Source organism: Microplitis demolitor, chromosome 10 (genome assembly GCF_026212275.2).
Source record: "Microplitis demolitor isolate Queensland-Clemson2020A chromosome 10, iyMicDemo2.1a, whole genome shotgun sequence".
NCBI lineage: Eukaryota > Metazoa > Arthropoda > Insecta > Hymenoptera > Braconidae > Microplitis > Microplitis demolitor.
Window position 1 is genome coordinate 8,868,300 of NC_068554.1, and position 19,114 is coordinate 8,887,413.

At 39.2% G+C, this 19,114-nt stretch overlaps 1 protein-coding gene across 2 annotated transcripts; it reads left to right on the forward strand.

Annotated features, from left to right (window-relative positions):
• The first annotated feature begins 17,438 nt into the window (after window positions 1–17,438).
• Window positions 17,439–18,662, forward strand: LOC103577996 (uncharacterized). Of its 2 annotated transcripts, none has more exons than XM_008558913.2 (3): window positions 17,439–17,709; window positions 17,783–17,965; window positions 18,057–18,662. In XM_008558913.2, the coding sequence occupies exons 1-3, from the start codon at window positions 17,658–17,660 to the stop codon at window positions 18,224–18,226; spliced, it is 405 nt and encodes a 134-aa protein (XP_008557135.1). In that variant the 5' UTR covers window positions 17,439–17,657; the 3' UTR covers window positions 18,227–18,662. The 2 variants fall into 2 exon arrangements, with proteins under 2 accessions (XP_008557135.1, XP_008557137.1); XM_008558915.2 differs by having other exon boundaries at window positions 17,439–17,688.
• Window positions 18,663–19,114: the final 452 nt, after the last annotated feature.

The following is a 19,114-nucleotide window of genomic DNA, read 5'->3' on the forward strand; positions in this document are numbered from 1 at the left end:
ACGTGTAAATGGTAGGGGGGAGGAAAGGATCTGTTATTATTGTAAATTACCTGGGCATTTTATGGTAGATTGTACGAAAAGACGGGATAATAATCGCAGGTCACTTATGGACGGGCTGTCGGGCCCATCCACTAACGAACGAGCACGCGCGGGTAACGAAAACAGGTCGGGAAACTACCAAAACCCCCTGCGATCGGGCGCACCGCGGGAGGATGGGAGATCCGAGCGCCCGGTCATGCAAGTAGTTGCGGAGGAAATGGACACGAAGGAGTCATTGGAGACGTTCCAGTGGCAGTAGTAAAGCTTAGCCATGATTGCGAAGCTCCTTCTATAAAAATAGTTTCTAAGGAAATGGTCGACTCGGCTATCTTAATGATCGATACGGGATGCGAACTAAATTTAATTAAATGCGGTATGGTTACCCCGGACACCTGGGTCGATCGTAGTGAAATATTGAAATTAACAGGAATTGCCCCGGAATTTGTTTTCACTCTCGGTAAAATAGACACGGAGTTTTTCGGGATTCCAATTATATTTCATTTAGTCCCAAACAAGTTTCCCATAAAAAGGAACGGGATCTTGGGGCCGAAATTCCTAAAAGATAATGACATTGACGTACTTTACTCACAGGGATGTTTAAAGATTCATGGGTGCAAGGTGGAATTTGAACATGAGGAGACGGTAGTCATACCAGCTCGCACAAGGGCTGGATTTTACGTCCGCGTTGCCAATCCGGAAATAGAAACGGGGTATGTACGGAGACTCAAAATTAATAAAGGAATTTATTTGGGTAACGCGCTCGTGACGAATAGAAATGGGAGGGCGCACATGTTTATAATTAATACAACGCCTGACGAAATAGAAGTAGTGGTACCGGTCGTTACATTGGAACCATATACGGAGATTAATTATTTTAATGCTTTTATTAAAGACGAAAATGTTTGGGTGAATTATAATAGCAGTGGGGATACTGCTCGTGTTTGTGGCATCGGCGGAAAGGCCGATCATTGTATTTATAGCGACGAAAATGTCGGATACGCTGAGGAAATCAAACAAATTGATTCGCGAAGGGATGAAAACGCCCACTTGGTTCCAATGTGCGATGGGGGTGCTGGCTGTATTTCAGAGGGTACTCGTAACAACGTAAACAGAGAAAATAAAAATGTCGATGATAAGTCTAAAGAATTCGATCGCGGAGAAAAGTCCGCCAGAGTAAGTGATAATTGTGAAATTTTAAAAATGAGCGATCATGCCGTCGGAAAAATAGTCGAGAGAATTAATAGAGAAAATAAAAATGTCGATGATAAGTCTAAAGAATTCGATCGCGGAGAAAAGTCCGCCAGAGTAAGTGATAATTGTGAAATTTTAAAAATGAGCGATCATGCCGTCGGAAAAATAGTCGGGAGAATTAATAGAGAAAATAAAAATGTCAATGATAATTCTAAAGAATTCGATCGCGGAGAAAAGTCCGCCAGAGTAAGTGATAATTGTGAAATTTTAAAAATGGGCGATCAGGCCGTCGAAAAAATAGTCGGGAGAATAAATAGAGAAAATAAAAATGTCGATGATAAGTCTAAAGAATTCGATCGCGGGGAAAAGTCCGCCAGAGTAAGTGATAATTGTGAAATTTTAAAAATGGGCGATCATGCCGTTGAAAAAATAGTCGGAAAAATAAATAGAGAAAATTAAAATGTCGATGATAAGTCTAAAGAATTCGATCGCGGGGAAAAGTCCGCCAGAGTAAGTGATAATTGTGAGATTTCAAGAATGGGCGATCATGCCGTCGAAAAAATAGTCGGGAGAATAAATAGAGAAAATAAAAATGTCGATTATAAGTCTAAAGAATTCAATCGTGGAGAAAAGTCCGCCAGAGTAAGTGATAATTGTGAAATTTTAAAAATGGGCGATCATGCCGTCGAAAAAACAGTCGGGAGAATAAATAGAGAAAATAAAAATGTCGATTATAAGTCTAAAGGATTCGATCACGGGGAAAAGTCCGCCAGAGTAAGTGATAATTGTGAAATTTTCAAAAAGGGCGATCATGCCGTCGGAAAAATAGTCGGGAGATTTAATAGAGGAAATAAAAATGTCAATGATGATTTTAAAGAATTTTATAGCGGAGAAAAGTCCGCCAGAGTAAGTGATAATGGTGAAATCTTAAAAATCGGTGATCACGCCGTCGGAAGAATAGTGACGAGAAGTAATAATAATGAAGGTAAAAATGTTGATGGTGACTTTAAGGGATTGGATCGCGAAGAAAATTTCGCCGGAGTAAATGAGAACTTTGAAGTTTTACAAATAGACGACCATGCCGTCGGAGAATTAAATATTTGCGAGACCGATAGTGAGAGTAGGGATGTCAGAAATGTCGTTGAAAATTGTGATAACGGGGAAATTAACGATCGATTTTATCGGGACCAACGAGTTGAAATTATTATGCAATTATTAAGACATGAACACATGAACGAGGATAAACAGGACAGTATAGTGGAACATGTCCGGGAACACCACAATAGCTATTTTATTCCGGGAGACAAACTAAGTTGCACAAACGTGTTGACGCACAAAATAAAACTACTGACGATGTACCGGTATTCACGCGACAGTATCGATACCCCCAAACGTTGAGGGGTGAAATTAATCGACAAGCGAAGGAGTTGGAAGAACAGGGGATCATCGTGCCATCAGTATCGCCGTACAATACAGCCGTGTGGATTGTCCCCAAGAAACCTGATTCTCAGGGTAATAAGAAATATCGACTAGTGCTTGACTTTGGGCCGTTAAACGAAAAAACTGTGGGGGACGAACAGCCGTTACCCCTGATAACCGAAATTTTAGAGCAGTTGGGTGGGGCAATTTATTTCTCCACGTTGGATTTAAAGTCCGGCTATCACCAAGTTGAGGTAGACCCGGCAGATCGCCACAAAACTGCGTTCTCGACCGCTTTCGGCCATTTTGAATTCTCGCGAATGCCCTTTGGGCTTAAAACAGCACCCGCTACCTTTCAGCGTATAATGAATATAGTTTTATCGGGGCTCCAAGGAGTCGAAGTATTTGTTTACTTGGATGATATCGTTATATACGCGAGCTCGTTAGAAGAGCATGCTTTAAAATTAGAACGAGTCATGAAGCGTCTCAGGGCAGCTAATTTGAAACTCCAACCGGATAAATGCGAATTCTTGCGCAGGGAGGTTATTTACCTAGGTCATATAATATCCGCTGATGGAGTGCCGCCCGACCCGTCCAAGATAACGGCGGTAAAGAATTTTCCGCGTCCACGAACTCAGAAAAATATTCGGCAATTTTTAGGGTTAGCGGGCTACTATCGACGATTCATCCATCGGTTCTCGCAAATTGCAAAACCTCTTACAAATTTACTAAAAAAGAATATAACCTTCGAATGGGGTCACAGCCAGCAAGCTGCGTTCGAAACATTACGTGACAGCCTGTGCGAGGAACCAGTCCTCCAATACCCTGACCCGACTCAACCTTTTATTGTAACGACCGACGCGTCAGGTATCGCTATTGCAGGGATACTAAGTCAAGGACTCGTTGGAAAAGACAGACCAGTCGAGTATACTTCGCGCGTTTTAAATGAAAATGAACAGAAATACAGCACGTACGAAAAAGAAGCGTTAGCTATATTGCACTCCGTATCGCAGTTCCGACCCTACCTGTACGGACGCCCATTTAAACTAGTAACGGATCATAAACCACTAGTTTGGATGCAGACCGCGAAAGATCCTACGTCACGGTTAACTCGATGGAGGCTAACGTTACAAGAATATCAATTCGAGGTTGTATATAAGGCCGGAAAAACAAATGTTAACGCAGACGCACTGTCACGAAACCCCCCTGATTACTTCCCCGGAAGGTTGACGGAAAACAGCGAGATGGACGAGGAAGGAGTTATGGATGAGCGCGACCCTCAGATACTGGTAATAACGCGGGCCCAAACTGCCAAGACCAAGGCCGAACTGACCTAGCAGCCACAACCGTCAACATCTTATGATGCTCCAATTGCCGCGCGAACAAGGAGTCGGGTTAGACGTACGGGCGAAAAATTTAACGATAGTGAGGAAAAGAAATGCTTCGACCCGAACGAAATGGAAATCATAGAATTCACGAAATCGGAGCAACCCCGAATTTCCTCAGGAGAAATCTCACCCCGGGTCGCCAGAAATACGCAATTCCACTGGGAAAACGACGATCAACATGATGGGAGTGAGACAGAAGAAGGCTCGGACGAATCGAAGCTGGGGGAAGAAGATGAAGAAACTCTAGACGTAAGGAAGAACCGGTCGGGTATACCGCGACGGGTAATAGAGACTCGCGATCATATTTACATGCAGAAAAATAACTACCTTTATTTCATAAACAAAGAAGGTGAGCCATGTGACGAGGGGTCTAGGAAAATGAACGAGCGAGCGTCATTACCCCGTTTTAAAAATTTGAAGGCTAAAAGCGTAACGTTGGTACGGGTGGGAAAACGGCAACATGTCGCGGTGGTACTGAATTCACAAGAGATTCTCAGTTGGGAATGGATACGAAAAGCTCTAACGAATACGCTAGAAAAACTAAGGTTGCGAGCTATAAGTATGACCAGGTCGCGAGTAATAAACGGGAAAACCTGGAACGAGGTGTTGGCAATATTACGCGGTTGTTTCGTGGGGACCGGTACTACACTAATCATATGCCTCGGTATGGTCGAGTATGTAGACCGCAACGAACGCAAGGGCATCCTTGAGGAAGCTCATGCCTCAGCCATCGGAGGACATAAGGGTATCTCTAAAACCTATAACCGTGTTCGTCTATGCTACTATTGGGAAGATATGAAATTGGATATACAAAAGTTCATCCGAAACTGCTTATCGTGCCAACTGTCCAAGTTGAGACGTGTGAAAACAAAACAACCAATGCAAATAACCGATACTCCGGAAAGTGCATTCGATAAGGTCGCGATAGATATCGTCGGTCCACTTACAAGGACGAGGAACGGAAATTTATATATCCTAACCGCACAAGATTTACTAGCAAAATTAGTAGTTGCGGTCCCGTTAAGGAAAACGACGTCTGAACAAATTGCGAAGGCTTTCACCAAACGCGTGATTTGCATATACGGGCCACCCAAATCCATTCTCACCGATCAAGGTGCAAACCTAATAAGCCAATTGATGCGAGAATTCGCAAAAATATTTAAAATTAAAAGATACCGTACTACTGCATTTCATCCGCAATCGAACGGATCTCTTGAACGTTCTCACCACTCTCTGGTCGAATATTTGAAACAATTCGCGAACCAGGAGGAGGAATGGGACGAGTGGTTAGAATTAGCCACTTTCTCATATAACACTAGCGTCCACGAGGGAACTCGTTACCAACCCTTCCAACTCGTATACGGTCGACCTGCCCGACTACCATCCAGCAAGATTGAAGAAGGCCCAGTACACACGTATGAAGATTTCATTACGGAATTTCAAGAAGAAGCTGCTTCCTTATTAGACCGGGAACCACCATCGCCCTGGGAGTCGAAGTATGAAGACCCACGGGGTGCTACTACCCTTCCTCATGCTTTAAATGGAAGGAAGAGATTCATCCACAAGCTACGTCGGTCAACGAGCATTCGGGGATGGCAGGCCATGTTCACTCTTTGGTTCGCTTTGCTGCTGAATCCAGTTGGAGCTCTCATTGGCTATGATTGTGGGGCACCTGGTCTAAATGTTACCACGTTGTCGCTACTAAACGTGGGTGAATGCAATATTCCAGAACCTAAGGTAAATACAACTCCATTACGCATTCAATTACTACAACTAAATGAATATACAAGTACTAGAGTTATTCAATGCAAAATAAATATAAAACGAACTATTACTTATTGCGGAGTTCACAGTCATAGTTCTATAGTTAAGGGCGCAGAAAATACTTATCTGCAATCCATAGGGGCAGATGAGTGTCAAAGTATCCATAACACGGGAATTGCTCACCTTGGGGTAGACACCCAGGTTGTCGGTCTCAAATCAAATTCCTCATCATCTCACAGTATAACCTTAGCGGGAGGAATCGAGGTTAACGGGGAATGCGACGGGGTGACCTACGCAGACCCCTACGGGGTATGGAACAACGTAGTTGTACAGGGGTATGCGACGATAGAACTGAGGGATTATTACGCCCAAGTAGACTTGGAAAAAAATTTGGTGTTACTGCGATCCGGAGTCGTATGCCCATTGGCTGAGGGCAGTTGTTCCGACATTGACGCGGGAAACACATTCTGGTCACCCCACCTACTGACGGTTGCATTGGTGAGCGGTACCAAGTCTTATACGACGGTCCTGCTTCGAAGATAATAGATGAAGGTGGTGCTAATAAAGAAAATAAGGAGGTAGTATATACTGTGGTAAGCCGGGACGTTACATTCGCGTTTCTACGAAAGGGGCGTCAGATGTTATGTGGACATCAGCTAATACGAACAGAACACCCACAACTTTTTGTTGTAGAATATACTGAGGTAAACGTTTTCCCTAAGAAAAAAGCAATCATTAGTAAGAACGCTGATCTTATGGCATACGTGAATTCGAAATTCGTTTACGTCGAACGCCATATTAGAACTCAAGTCGATCACCTTTACCGCGACATTTTGAAACATAAGTGCGATTTAGAAGTCCAAATATTAACAATTCCCTCATGCACGCCACACAGACACCCGACGAATTCGCGTATCACTTAATGAAGGGACCCGGGTATATGGCTGTCGTAGCTGGAGAAGTTATCCATCTAATTAAATGCGTACCAGTAAATGTTCGGGTACGAACAACAAACGAATGTTACCAACAATTACCCGTGTCCAAGGACAATGATTCCAGTGTATTCCTAACTCCCCGAACACACATCCTATTAAATTCCGGTACCCAAATCAATTGTAACTCAATTTTACCTACCATGTATGTGTTGGCCGATTCCTGGTATACTTTTACTCCAAAGTTGACTGCCATTGCCGCGCCTGATAACCTGAAGCCCGCTACGACTGTAATCTGGTCGTATGTGAATCCAAGCTCACTGGCAACCAGCGGGATATATAGTTACGAAGACTTGAAAAATCTACGGTCTAGCATTATGTTCCCTGCGGAACGGCCGACCGTATTAAATACGCTGGCCCGCACTATTACGGGTCAACCATCCCAACGTCAGGGTGCTAATTTTGTAAACTTGCTCGATGAAGACGCTCTAACAAAAATCACAGAAGGAGCTTGGGTAAGAATATGGGGGTCGTTTTTAACCTTCGGGACCGCTAGCGCCGGGATAATCGGGCTACTGTTAATCGTTCGATTCGTCAAACTAGCCGTTGATACAGTGATCCACGGCTACGCCCTTCATTCGATATACGGGTGGTCCATTCACTTAATAGGAGCAGTGTGGAGTTCGATGACCCACTTGCTCATTCACTTGGGAACAAGGAAAACCGTCCAGGAGGAGGCAACACGGGAATCACCACCCACTGCTCCCACGACAACCGAAAACACAGAAGACACCGAACCTACAAGGGTCGAACCACCACAGACTTACTACACTTATTTGAGACAGGCGGCTCACGAGCTACATGTTTAATTGTTTTAGGAATAATGGACCCTTTTGACCTTCAATACGTTCTCGGACCGACCTCACAGCAAGACAAAACTAGTTCAGAAGAAGAACTTGAAGAATACCTTGCGCAATTAGCAACTCATTTACCGAAAGAAATGCAACGTGTTTCCTCACTCCCTATATCTTTTTCTACCACCCCTCTTCTTCCTACCCTCGGCAAGGGGCCCTCCCGGAACCTTCCCCTCGTTATTCAGGCAAATTCCCCACTACCAGCAGCAAGAAACCAAAGGGGAGAGATGTCTAATTTAGAAGAAACCGATGAAGAACTTCCCTCATCTCCACTCGCTACGTCCTCCTCGGGAGGTCAAGCACCCCCTCATACTATACCAGAAAATGAAGCTTCGACTCCTTTTCGAAAAATGTCCCTGAGGAAAAGGCAACCGTCGACACCCTCGGAGCCATATTCTTCACCAGCGCCTTCGGGGTCATCTTCACGAAAACGGTCCCTAAAACGAAAGCCCACTAAAAAGGGCATCTCATCTTTACCTCCTCAGCCAGAATCCTCTTGCACTTCCTCTCAAACTTCCCCCCGCGAAGTAACCACAACCAGCTCTGCTCGAGTCATACTTGCCGCTTATACGTCGGAAGGCAACCAAAAGGGGGATTTACGCCACCGAATGAGCACAATAGAAGTGGCACCACAACTGCGACCCTATTACGACGCAATGTACAGCGTTTACGAAATTCTTCAAGAAATACCCGAATCCCAACCCAAGTTCTCGCGGCTTCGTATGGCAGTAACCAATTTGATTCAACAAGTTTTTTCTGATGTGTTCACTTACAAAACCACTTTAGAACGAGACATATGACACCCGATAAATCATCTGGTTTGCAAATCAGGCGTTTCCTGGGTCAGTGAAAGGGGGAAACTCTGTAAAACTTGCGCCAAGGGTTTTGGGCTAACAAGGACTACAGTCGTAAACCAAACCTGGAGTGTTACTTCCACTCACTCGTTGATCCAAAGGTCCCAAATCACCGACATAATATGTATGCGATGTTATCAACCTATACATCGGATGGACGACGCTACTAAATGTCCCGAGTGTATTTTGGTCTTTTGGGTTGGCCGAGAGTCAGTGCGAAAAGGGGCGGCAATAGATGTGTTGGCATATCAGCGCCACGGATTGAGAATGCAATAATCATACAGAATTTTCTTTAAGGTGTGGGCAATGGAAGGGTACGTGAGACAACTATCGCCAGACCATGCAAACTTCTTCGGGGAGATGATCCATCAACTGCAATCCAAATTCGACCCCGTAATCCAACGAGAGGGAGAAGGATCCATGGAACTCGTTCTAGCACTGCAGGGAATTCCCATCTACTTACCGTACCCACGTGCCGATACGGTGATTACAACGTACGCTGAGGCCAAACGGATCCACCGAGAAGGTCGGGACACTTACAACCACGTCACATCCCTCTACAACCTTTGGAAGCCAAGGGGGGTGCAGCTACAGGAAATGATCAGAGACATCAAATTCGTATCCCTAGACACGGATGAGTATAACGCCCTTTGCTACACCACTCAAGAACTTATAATAGCGCAGGGTCACAATACTAACGTCAAAAAATAGATGACGAGTCGGATCATGTTAATCTGGTACTTCCACCAGATTACGGTGGTGTTATTTAACTACCGACAAACGCTACCTCACAGACACTTGTGCGAAAATCCGGTCCTTGCTATGCAATATCGTGAAACGCACGGGCAATGCTACCTGAGTGGGGCTACCAGTACCCGGTATGTGAAAAAGTATACCGAACTTTTCCTGCAAGAGCGACAGACCGTCTATACGATGTTCTCGAACCAGAATCCCGATTCTCTGGTTTCACTTCTGCTCAATTACCTGGAGGATAGGCACCCCGCTAGTGATTTCAGAGCGGATATGAGGAATTATTGACTAAAGGCTACCCATTTCAAATATAATTACTTACTGGCGGAGTGCATCGATATGGTGGAATACAGTAGTGGCGAGGATGACGAGGTCTTAATTTAATCACTAGAAAAAAAAACCCGAAAGTCCTTTTTTTTTTCTTTCCACCTTGTAAGTCACCTACGATAACCCTTCACAGTATTTCATTCATTCCCTTCCCCCTTAGTTGGAATAACGATAACCCGCTCATTTTCCCTTATAATCTTATTCAATCAAAAGAAACGGGAGGTCCGTCCTTACTAAACTTCTTCCCTTGCTCTGCTGCCAAGATCCTACAATATTAACTTCGTGAGGTGTACGGAAGTTCTAATTATCCTGAGATTTAGCCCTTGATTGTTCCTGTTCCCTCGCATATACATATATATATATATACATTATTTTTTTCTTTTTTTTTCTCTCCTCTCCTTCCCTCTCCCTCCTTCACCCTTTACTCTCTCTCTCGGTTTCTATTTACAACTAACCCTAAGGTTGTTATCATCATGAGTGCCGCATATTAATCGTGCAAACTCCCTTGCTTGTCATCTAAGATCAGGTGTTCTGAGAAGAAGGTTAAGATAATAAATTCTTTCTATACCTATATAACTCATTAGATAATACATTGTTTCATAACAATACTTCCGTTACGCCCTAGGAATAATAAACTTCGCATTTCAGAAACTGCATGTAATTTTGGGCACATCTAATTACTTGCGAACTCATAGGCTAGACGTCTACATCTTTTCTTTGTGTGTCACTTCTTTTATTAAAAAAAAAAAAAAAAAAAAAAGAGAAAAAAAAATCGAAAAGATAGTTACCATGTAGGCCAAATATTAACCAAATGGCAACGCTCATTATTATGCGACTACAATTTTTTTTTCTCTCTATAAAATGCTTTACTATTGCTAATCAATTGCTTATAACCTTAGATATTATGTAATGAGAAATTCATACTATGTTTTATCGCATAGACGACGATTTAGTCGCTAATTCCTCGCTTATAATTTTTAACTATTTGTGCAAAAAAAAAAGAGAGAAAAACAAAAAAAAAAGGTATGATATTATTTTATATGTCAAATACGACCAATAATCAATTGCTTATAATCTTAGATACCAAGTATAAAAAAAAATTATACTATGTTTTATCGCATAGACGACAATTTGGTCGCCAATTAGTCGTTTATAATTTTTAACTATTTGTGTAAAAAAAAAAGAGAAAAACAAAATTAAAAAAAATATTATATTATTATATACGTCAAAATACGAGTGATAACCAATTGCTTATAATCTTAGATACCAAGTATAAAAAAATTTATACTATGTTTTATCGCATAGACGACGATTTAGTCGCTAATTAGTCGTTTATAATTTTTAACTATTTGTGTCAAAAAAAAAAAGAGAAAAAGAAAAATAAAAAAAAATTTATATTGTTATCTACATCAAAATACGAGTGATAATCAATTGCTTGTAATCTTAGAGATAAGGTATAAAAATTTTTTTTTACATACTATGACGACAAACCAGTCGCTAACCAGTTGCTTATAATTTTAACTATTATGGTTCAAAAAGGATTTTTTTTTCTCTCTTCAAAAAAAAAAAAAAAATAATCTAAAAAAAAAAAATATTATATTATTATATGTGTCAAAAAGGACCGATAATCAATTGCTTATAATCTTAGATATTGTGGGTCAAAATCTTATATTATACTGTATCAAACGGGGCGACAAAAAAAATCACTAATCAATTGCTTGTAATTTTAAGTATTATGTAAAAAAAAAAAAAAAAAAAACTTGATGTTATAATAGAGCCACTCTAAAAGAATAAATTTTTTTTTATAATCTATCATTATATGCGTTAAATTTAACAACGAATCAGTTGTTGTAACCTGAAATATTGTGTGCCAATGGAAAATTCCAATATCGACACCATAATTGAACCACAAGTTGAATAAACTTCTAATTATATTCTATTATTATATGCGTCGTTTCAAAAAAAAAGGAATCCCTAATACTTGTAACTTAGTTAGTTGCGCATAACACGTATAATTATATACATTTTTTTTGTGTTTGAATGCGTTCTAATGAAATTAAAATCACATACAAACCATGAACTCTCTTACTGTCTCTCCTTATTCTTTTTGTTTGTTTTTTTCTTCTCTCTCGACATTATTTCCCTTGGATAAGACGGTGACCGCGGGAGTGTCTTAATCCAGGCACTATCGTAAGCCCCTTTGGTAAACATAAGAGATTCTTACCTGCTTATAATACTTACTAAAAATAAAAGGCTATTTAACCTTCCTGGTTAATATTATCCACACAACTTACAAAAGAGTTTCGTTTTTATTTTTTTTTATGTATGAATAATTAACTAATAAATACAAGAAATCATACCAGGTAAGAGGAGGGACAGGAATCAGGTACTAAACGTTTAACTCTCTCTCCCTTTAGTGTCAGGGGTATTAAACTTATGTCATAATCTAAGAACGGTAGCTTATTTAAGAATAGATGTATTTAGAGTAATTACAACTTAGGAATAGGAGAATCCCCTGGTCACCACCACTGTTGGACTTACATCCCAATACTACAATAACAAGACAAAAACAAGAAGAAAAAAAGGGGGACATCGGGTCGCCTAACAAAAAATGTACTCGCAACTCCAAATTAAGGTTATTTATTTAACAATTCCTTACGACTAAATACATAAGGTATACAAATATACATGCATAATGTTAATCAGCTATGCCTTTTTGGCCCTGAAGATCGTTTTCTTTGGCTAAGGCCCAACAGTCGATACTCCTTCCGCAGCTCATCCAATCGAAAGGAAATCACAGCAGGAGCCTTGTTGAGGTCCAGCCACTCTAGGAAGTCAAAGTGCTGGAGCCCCATCAGATACTGAAACCAAGAAAAGGGAGAATGAATATATGTGGTTTACCTCTTTTGTAATGTCAAGAAAGGACGTGAAACGCAATGATTTCAAAAGAAGGGGTATAATAATTACAATAAATCCTTACCCGAAGAAGAGAGTCCCCTGAGGGAACCTTAGTCAATTCTCGCGTAGGAATGTTGTCCAGCCATCGGGTGACTACCTCAGTGTCCAATTTAACCACTTGTATCAAAGGATCCAGGAGAAGGATTCGCTCCTTCTTAGCACTGCTACTCGCTTGGACGAAGACCAATGGTAATCGTAGGAGTTCTACGATGTCATATGCCTGGGCATCGCAAAACAGGGCATGCACCTCTTCCAGGGTCAATCCTAGACCGTGCCCCCTGGTGTCCGACTCCACCCGATGCGCCATCCGTGCCACCAGATTCGCTTCACACTCACCCACGTTGTAATGAATGTCGTCCGTCTGGCAACGAGGACAAATGGGACGTCCACGGGGTCCTCTTGGTCGCCTGTCCACGCTCCGACGGGGCAAACTATCTCGCCCGGATGACCTCTCACGATGCGATCCCTGGGATGGTTGGGATCGCCGGGGTGACCTGGGCCTAACAGAGCTACATCGTAGCGGACGAAAGCGATCCATCGACGGCGACGGTGATCTCCAACTACTCTTGAGTTGGTTGAACCGGCTCGGGGACCTTGTCCGACGTACTTCACCATTCTTTGACGACGACATGGGAAATTTAACGAAGCAATAGTACTCACAATAGAAGTTGTAATTGCACTAACCACAGTCGAGAAAATGCGCCGCTTTATAAGAGCACCCGGCCCTTACAAAACTACCGAGGAAATCCCCACCCCCTGGACATCGCTAAGACAAAACCAGAAATTACCGAAGGAAGTTTTCCAACACCTGTTTCCTACCTGCAGCGATATCATGAACAGTATGGGTAGCCAGGTAATGATTCTCCACAATAATATCATAGACATACGCTAGATCAACTGTGCAAATATACATGCATGGTTTTCGTCGGTACAGGTGTGTCAATAACTCTCTCACCCTGACGGTCGAGGGGTTAAGCGGAAGGAGATTATAATTCACCTGTTTAATAATCACTAGCCGTCATTGTCCGATTAATAATGTTTTGTTTTATTTGTGTTTTGTTATTTTGGCTCTTTTAGCCTTTAATTCGTGCAAGGGCTAGGAAACCGATGCCTGACCCTCATTATCTCTCAACCCTGCTAACTTCATGTACCCGTAATGACTTTTAACATTATCATCTCTCTGCCATTGTTGATATTCCGTGCATAATCTAATTACCAAAAAAAAAAAAAAAAAAAAAAAATTATCGAGCCATAGTTATTAAGAGACGAGAGATAAATACATTTGCGAATTTAAAAAAAATCTAAGAACAAAAAAATACCCAGGGAGAGAGGAAGGCAAAAAAAAGGGGAGAGAAAAAAATATATATATATGTTCGGACAACTGTTGTCCACTAATATAATAATCACCAAGGTTAACCCCATCTGTTGAGCACATAATAAATTCACCTTATCTAATTACAGAAAAGATTGTTATGATTAAAAGATCAATAGACTTGTAATCCTGATGCATCAAACTTGCTAACTGAAATGTCAGTGGTCGTTTAGCAACACGGTACTAATTTACTCTTATTATACATCAGAAATATTGCCAAGAAAATATTTAGAGAGAACTGTAAGGTTTGATTAAATATGGACGATTAATTGAAAACTTTCAAATATATGTATGGGTTATTCTCAGTTAAGACGTAAATTCGACGTCCGTGGTGAAAAATCATCTTTTTTAAACAAATTTATTAAAAAAATGTAATTATCTCTTAAAACTCGTGCTCATGTAAGTGGTCACTCAAATGTATTTCTTAATTTTATTTAATTTAGTCATAATTTCATTTCAAAGTCAGAAAACATCTCTACTTTGGCTTATCCCCGGGCTGATTCTTTTTGTATATTAGTAATTTAGGGTGCTTAGGAATCAAATATATTATTTAAATTATATATTTCAACAAAATAAATCAAATACATTCTCGTAATCAAGCGAGTAAAATTGCACGATATTTTGGGAAGACGTCCATTGGACAGGTTCCAATTGGAAAAGTAACCGATAGGACATATCCCGATAAACCAGATCCCTATTACCTAAAAGACTAATTACTAATAATCCCGATAACCCGAATTTCCAATCTTTTAAAATCCCGATCACCAGTAATTTCAATTACCAATACTAACAATTACCTAAATTTCTAATAAACCAAATGTTTGATAGCTTAATTTTTCGTTAACCAGAAACATTGATTACAAGACAGTCCGATTGTACAGGTTTCGTAAGCTCAAAGTCGATTTCTTTGTTGCATAGCAAAGAAATCCATTTGAGCTTTGTTATATAACAAAGAAATTGACTTTGAGCTTACGAAACCTGTCCAATCGGAATGTCTTGTCACAAATGTTTCTGGTTAACGAAAAATTAAGCTATCGAACTTTTAGATTATTGGAAATCTGGTTTATTCATAGCAATGGTAATTGAAATCACACTCTGTGGATACAGTTGAGAACGAGTGAATAGAGTCGCTCCCCTGGTAAGTTTTATTTTAAAAATATTTATCTAAAAATTTTAATTCATCTGTAAATTTACTTCGTGTTGTGTATAGATCCTAAGTTTCCTTGGTTAATCGTGTACAATAAATACATTTGTTAATACGTCTGTTTTTTTTACTAAAAATTATCTCTCCTGATTATATCTCTCCTGTCTTGTAAAGGCCAGGGGAAAGACACGATATATTCAGGGGAGATATGAAAACTTCAAACTTAAATTTTTTTCATTGTTTCTTTCATTGTTTATAGGTTGCATATCCTTATAATAAAAGATCCATGAAATATATGTGAAGCCAAACTATTCGTAATTGGATGAACACAGCATATATTATACATGACGACACAGAAATATATCATGCAGCGTACTATATGTATGAGATCTATATTTACGTGTAACAATCAATATATTAGATAACAATAATAATAATTCGATTCATTATTACGCATACTTAAAGGACGTTTGATGTGGTTACTTATATTCCGAAAGTTTTCTAATTAGGAAAAGTTCCATGGTCCGAATTAAGACGACCAGAACATTGAACAATATGTCACGAGATTATTTTTTCTCATAAAATGTTATTCACTAATTAATTATACATGTGTCACCTCCGAGAACTAAAATGATGCCAATGGCTGTGTTCAGTTTTACAATCTCATTCCGACAGCCACACTCTTAAGATAATTGCTCAGCAAGTCCTGCAATGAAACATTTTCGGCTAACTTAACGACAAGTTTTTAGTAAGCTTCGGCTGGATAATACTTGCGTGCAAGTTGATGCAAATCTACTGCCGTCATCTGAATGTAATTTGACAGAAAAACTTGCCGTCAAGCTTGAGTTAACTTCAGAATACGACAGTAGCTCGTAGTTAATTTACGGTTAAGGTGGCTATCAGGGTAATTACACTTTTGCTAAGCAAACTGCCTCTGATAGCCACCCTAACCATGAGTTGACTACAAGCTACTGCTGTATTCTAAAGGTAACTTAAAGGAATGGGTTTGAGAGCAAGCAGTTACCTTTAAGTTGACAGTAAATTGTCTGAAAGCTTGAATTTAATTTGACTACAAGTGTTACTGTCAGACAATGACGTTAAGTCGATTGAAAGTTTCACTTCAAATTGACGGCAAATTTTTCTGTCAAATTACATTCAGATAACGACCGTAGATTCGCATCAACTTGCACGCAAGTATTATCCAGCCAAGATTTACCATAAACTTTGTCGTTAAGTTAGCCATAAACGTTTCACTGCAGAACTTTCTGAGCAATTATAATTAACGTGTGTAATCAAAGTTATAGCCGCAACTAGACGCCAAGTTGGCCGCAAAAGTTGATACTTCCAAAATTGATAGTCACTTTCCGAGAAAGTTGGTGGCAAAAGTTGTAAATCAAATAAATTGACGGTCACTTTCTGAAAAACTTGGTGGTAAAAGTTGGCAGTCGTAAGTTGACGGAAAGTTGTCTTCAATTTTCTTAAAAACCTGCTTTCGAATTGCGGCTCTTCCCTGGCATCAACTTTCTCAGAAAGTTGGCGGTAACTTGTAGCTAAAAGTTGCAAAAGCTAGAGTTGTCGATAACTTTTCGTCACGTTGGTCGCAAACTAATGAATACCAACTTTTGGACGAGCAACTCGTGCTATCAGGGTTCATCAATTATCAAGATTATTGACCAAATATTGATAAGACGCAATAAGTATTTAATATATAAATTGCAAATGGAGTTTAAATGCGTGCCTATTTATGTATCTCAAGTTCACTAATTGATTAACAGTTGGAGGCACCTGAGATCCCTGAGGCAACATGATAGTTAGCCAGAACCGCCAGAACGCACCCAACATAGTGTGGTATATGTATAGCTTGGTAGTCAAAAAATTTGGCAAGCTGGCTTTTTCGTTCTTTCGTGTCTTAGTCTTCAGAGCAAGCGGTCGTGTGTGACTGGAAAACAAAAATTAACTGATTGCATTTATTATTGAATCGAAACATGGCGTGTGCATCGTTAATTACAACATTCACTCGTGATGCGGAAATTAATGAGTGGACAAGTGAAGATGACAGCATGTAAGTATTTTTTAAAAAATTTTTTATTATTTTAATAAAACTCATGGTCAACATTGTAGAACTAAGAAAATTAATAAAAAACATCAATTCATCAAATCTCTTCTGTTTGCAGTGAATTGAGAGGATACGTCGACCCGAACGAGGGTATCAAGTCTGTGAATTCACGTGGATCTAAAAAAACAGATTTATTTAAGGTCATCATCAACAACGGGAGCAAATGTCGAGTCCGCGTACTGTTCTGGGGAGTGGATGCCGCAAAATTCTCTTCAAGCATTCAAGATCGTACAGTAAATTAATTTAAGTATCAAAATAATTAAAAATTATTTACATTGTAATTTTATTATTTCATATGTTTGCTTTCTCTTTAGGTCATCACTATTATACGGGGAAAAATTCAGAAGCCGAACCCCAGATTTATCAAGCCAAGTGAAAATATTTCTGCATTTGAGTTGACAGTTCTCCCGTCAACTGAAGTCGAAATTGAGAAAACAAAATTTGAGGATGCGATCAATGTCTTGGATATTCCAACAGTAAAATTAGTAGATGCTATCAACACTAATGGACCAATGTGCCAGTAAAACGTCAAATTATCCTAGTAATTCCCACTCAAAAAGTGCAATATAGGAAAGTTAAACTGATAAAATTTATAATACTTATTATCTTTACAGTCGTGACTGCGTGTGTTAAACAACCCTTCAGACTCATAACTTCATACAGTGCAAGCTACGATGGTGGAGTTGCAGTAGATGGGGAGTACAGACTGCGTGTAAAAAGTGCTAAGTATGATTCAGAAGTTAGTTATTCCAAAGGGCATTTTATAAGTTTTCGCTGCGAATCTTTCTTTGACTATCGTAAGCATTTATTAATAGGATTAATAGTAATCTACTGTGGCTAATATTATCATGATAATATCGTTTCTTTTTTATTGATAATTTCATACAGATGGCATTCCGGGATTATCAATTCGTAGCACAGAAGACATTGAATACCTTGATTCTCCAGCACCGATTACCGAAGAAGTACTTCGTGATACGGGCTTCACAACACCTAAATGTAAACTTGAAGAAAGTTCTGAGGAAAATACCAAGAAACAAATCCCTCTTGATGAGTAAACCTTTGTTTTTTGTAATGATTTTATCGTTCGATAGTGATCGTGAGTCACATTGGATGAAATCGTATTCATTTATTATTTCTCAAGGTATTTTTCCACCGCAAAGTAATATCACAGCTATGTTATAGTATTTTTATTATTTGGTATCTATCTCTTTTTGTCTTATTTAAATTATTTTTATTTTTCAAGTCGATGTGAACACATAGTGTGTTTCCATTATTGACTTACAATATTTTTTAAAATAACATTAACCGTGATACTTACTTTTAACCTCATTGACTAAAAATGAATCAATGGTTGTGATTAGAAACTTAGTTTAGACTTTAATATAATATGACCTGACTAGATAATAAATATAAATTAAAAAACTAATTTATGTGATACAATTCAATAGGCTAAATGTGCATTTATAAGCGGTTAATGTTTTTAATATTACGAAATTACAGAGAACAGAATTAATTTCTTTATGCTACTTATACTACTCATGTCTTATTCTTTTTTCTTAAGTTAAAACTCGTTTATTATCATACATATTTTAGATTTTAAACGATGGTATAAAGATTGTGTGCATATGCAGTGAAGTATAATAATTACAATAAGATTTCTCTAAATAGATCAATTACAATAATTTTTATCAGTATTATTAGTATCTAGATAATTATTCTAACCTAACTATGAAATAATGTTACAGTAATTTAAACTGTACTGATGAAAGTGATAATATTGTTAACGTAATTCTTAAGAAATCTTTATAGTTACAGAGATAAAAGTGTAACCATAGTTCTAAGTACCAAAATCTGTTCACATATTTGTCCTGTATTTTTTTATTAAGCATCAAAAATGAATATGAATAAATTTGATACTATTTATGTCGTAACTTCAACATATT

Coding starts and splice junctions, on each gene's coding strand:
- LOC103577996 (XM_008558913.2), top strand. CDS start 17,658: ATGCTATCAACACTAATGGACCAATGTGCCAGTAAAACGTCAAATTAT. Junction 17,710..17,782: donor TAAAACGTCAAATTATCCTA/GTAATTCCCACT, acceptor TTATCTTTACAG/TCGTGACTGCGTGTGTTAAA. Junction 17,966..18,056: donor CGAATCTTTCTTTGACTATC/GTAAGCATTTAT, acceptor AATTTCATACAG/ATGGCATTCCGGGATTATCA.